This window comes from Chaetura pelagica, unplaced genomic scaffold (genome assembly GCF_000747805.2).
Source record: "Chaetura pelagica isolate M959 unplaced genomic scaffold, ChaPel_1.0 scaffold271, whole genome shotgun sequence".
Classification (NCBI taxonomy): Eukaryota; Metazoa; Chordata; class Aves; order Apodiformes; family Apodidae; genus Chaetura; species Chaetura pelagica.
Genome location: NW_009952106.1, coordinates 1,736,920 through 1,740,573, shown reverse-complemented (window position 1 = coordinate 1,740,573; position 3,654 = coordinate 1,736,920). Strand labels below are relative to the sequence as shown.

Below are 3,654 nucleotides of genomic sequence, written 5' to 3'. Positions count from 1 at the left end.
CAGCACATGGAATCAACCTCATTCACCTTGTTTTGCAGAGCAGAAACATGTGCAGTAAATTAAAGACCACCAATGGCAACCACCACCCCTTCTTCTAGACAAAGGACCTATATTCCCAATGCTGCCTAGCAGAAGGACAAGCCATCCCCTGCACATCAAACACAGCATGGGTGGACATCAGTCAAAGCAGACATTTTTATGTGCAGAACAGAAAGGTTGGCTCAGTCAGTCTCCATTAGTCAAATTGCTCAGAGGTCCAGTGCTGCCTTTCAAGATTTGTTCCCCACAGCAGAGACCTAACCCAGCTTTCCCCTAGAGAACACCTCTCTTCTCTCTCAGAAGTCAGTGACACCTGCAAGCAGCCACCCTCACCCACCTCATGCCTTGGCAGTGACTGTGGTGTACCACACTCTATGATCTGCTTGCCAGCTATGGCTGCACAGCTGGGAAGGCAGAAGGGAAGAGGCTGGAAAGGGACAAGAGTGTTGTTATAGGAAGAAGGGGAAACTTAGGTGGGATCAAGTCCACAAAGCAGCAGTAGCAAACAACTCTAAGTGTGATGGCCCAGGTACCACTAGACAAGAGTAACTGCACAAGAAGGGCTTTTCCTTTCTTGCCCTTCCCTGTCCTTCCCTCACTTCTACCACAGCCTTGGAGCAAAACCCCATCACATCCAAAGCAGGCCCAGCACAAATAAAAGGTTTCCCTACTGAGACTGCTGATGTCCTGCAGCAGCACTGCTCACTTCTTGGCCTCTCTCTTGCCGTTAGCACATATATATTGTTTAAATGTCTACTGGCCAATGCTCTCACATAGCCTATTTACAGAGAAAGCCAGAAAGACTTAGATACCTCCTCAAGACAGCTCCTGGGACTATCACACAATCTAGTCCTGAGCATTGCCTTAATACCCTCTCTAGACCACAGTCATGGGAATGACTATTCTCACCCTATAAATTGAAGCCCTGACCCTTCAAAGAGCTATATGGGAGAAATTCCCCAAACTCACACTGAGTGCACTGTGGGATTAGACTGTAAGCTTTGTGAAAGGCAGTGTAAAACATGAGGCCCATAAATTTAAGAAGCTTTAAATGCCTTGAGCCTGGAACAAGGACCTAAAGAAAAATAACAAAATGGACACTGTTAAGGTACAAGGCAATTTTTCAAGTTACTCTTGTTCTACTCCTGTCTTCAACAGTTGGACTTGATGACCTTAAAGGTCTTTTCCAACTAAAATGATTCAATGATTCTGAATAACTGAAATTATAAACTCTAGAATAATTTTAAATGTGTAATTTGCTTTACATCAGCAGGGGCTGGCTGTTGCTTTTTTGGACTTGGCTGAGAAACACAGGCACTTCCAACTTCTGCTTGCAGTGCTGTCAAAAGCTTCCTTACAAGCACACAAATATGCAGAGTTTAGACCATACAAGGACTGCTGGAAGCCTGAATCTGTTGTGTTTGGGATGACTTTACAAGCTGTGTAGAGACAACTATGAGATTTTGTTTCATTATCCTTTTTGAAGGATGCTGTATCTTATGCTTGATCTACTTAACAGCATATCTTTCAATCAGGAAATTCTCCTAAGAAAACTAAAGCAGAAGCAGGATTTTAAAGTTACCTGAAGTGTCGCTGGATCACTGTGCTGCTTAGGTGGGTTAAGGATAAACCCAGCCACCTGTTCAAGAGAGCCATTTGGATTCTGGCGACCTGCCCTGCGTAAGAAACAAGAGAATGATGAACTCTGGAAATTGGACACAATTTGTTTCATTTCCTTTTCCTTATGTGAATCACACACTAGAGCCTCAGCACCTCTTTAGACTCTGCAATGCACAGCACACAGTGTGGTAACAGCATCTGCAGCATCATACAAAGCAGATCAACAACCCCTGGCTGAATTCAGCAGGCAGTATAATTCAGATGCATATACTACAAAGCTGGATTCAGTATCACTGCACTGCAGTTTCCTGTGAACAGACATAAGGGCCCTTCTGTGGGCACTGTCAACCACATAACAAGCAGGTCTGAGAACTGTGGATGTGAGAGGCAGCAGTGACCAGTAAACGGCACCATAGTTACTTGTAAAAACTATGAATACTACCTATACAACCAAGAAAAAGCTTGACATACTCTGCAGACTGGCATTACAGCTTCAAGAAACCCATTTCCCAGACAGAAAACAAGACAAAGCTCCTCTGGCTAGGGCTTGCTCCCTCTTAGCATATGCAGAGTGTTTAGCAGCCTGGGTTTAGAGAAAAGAATCACACTTTTGCCAGTTTTGCCCTGTGAAGGCTACCAGATGAAACAATACTCTGTAACATTATAGTGCATTCTCAATCCAAACCGGAACACAAGCCCAGCTGCAACAGAGCTGGGTTACAAAGTTAACCTCTGACTGAGTTTATACCACACCCTCTTCCCAGACTACATCTCTGGCAGTTCCTTAACCTCATTCTGTCAAACTGATAGGGACCAGCTTACACAGGCTTACCTGAACTCGGATCACTCTGCCAGACACTGCTTAGGGAGTGATGACCCAAGCAGCCATACCAGCAGATCTAAGTGAAGGGAGAAAACAACCCAGGCCAAGAGCCAGCCCTCTTTCAGGCCAGCTCAGGTAGAGCTAAGACTTTCCAGTTGACTGCAACTACTACTGACACTGCTTTCTTAGACATTGGCAGCATAACCAACACATGCTCCACTCCTCCCTAAACAGTAAAAATACACTGACCTCTTATGTGTCTTTGCCAGTTCTGATGAGCTTAGGCACAAAGTGTAGCAGTACACTGTAAGGTCATTTTCTTTTATTTTAAAACCAAAGCTGACCTAACGTCTTTACGGAGAAAAAAATTACCCACAGAGCCTTCTGACAGATGATGCCACAGCTGTCGCATCTCTATTGTCGTTACTTTTCACCAGTGTGTTTGCTTTCTTGGAGATGTATCTTTTAGGGTTTGCAGTTGTTCTACAGAGCGTTACCTGATGAGAAGGATGGAAACACTGAATAGGAGCATCACAGCAATTCTGTAGCAGCACTCCTTGAGCAAAGCACGCCCCATATGTGGCAAACAGTCTTGCTCGTCATACAGGCAGGTTTGAAATGGATCAGCAACAGACAAAAGCTTATGTTTATTCACTAAACAGAGTTAATTTTCTGTGGGGTTGAAGATCTCCAAATGAGTTCTGAGCTTTCCTTCAGGGCTTGCCTGCACTGCCCCCTCTCTGAACTGAGATTCTGAGAAGGCTGTGTTTTTGCCACAGCTTCTTACCCAGCTGTGTGGTCCTAACAAAAACAAGACACTGTGGTACTTGCAGTGCTGCTGGCAATCAAGGTCCAATTACCTGGGCCGTGCTTCTGCTAGGGTTTCTAAACAAGTCTAATTGTGTTGTCTTGCTGTAGGCCTACACTCCATGTTGGCAGGGATTGGGTGTCCTGCTTTTCCCCGTGTGAAACTCCAATCTAGTGGGTAATCTTGCTTCTACTTCCTCCAGAATCACACTGAGCACATCGAGGCCCTGCATCCTTCTGAAAGAGCCAATAAAGCAGCAGCAGCAAGTTGGCCTCTCTGTTGTCTTTGATGGATACTTCCTGGGGAGTCCAGCCGTAACACTGGCAGGGGTGGTGGGCCTTGTGGGCCGGCGAGGAGGGGGCTT

The 3,654-nt window shown here is 45.4% G+C and overlaps 1 protein-coding gene across 1 annotated transcript in view; it reads right to left on the bottom strand.

The window, feature by feature from the left end:
- Window positions 1-1,711, bottom strand: part of MRPL14 (mitochondrial ribosomal protein L14) — a 3,168-nt gene extending 1,457 nt beyond the window's left edge. Inside the window, exon 1 of the mRNA XM_010006114.1 lies at window positions 1,622-1,711. Coding sequence (XP_010004416.1) covers window positions 1,622-1,695 — 74 coding nt within the window. The 5' untranslated portion in view covers window positions 1,696-1,711. The remainder of the gene's footprint in view (window positions 1-1,621) is intronic.
- Window positions 1,712-3,654: the final 1,943 nt, after the last annotated feature.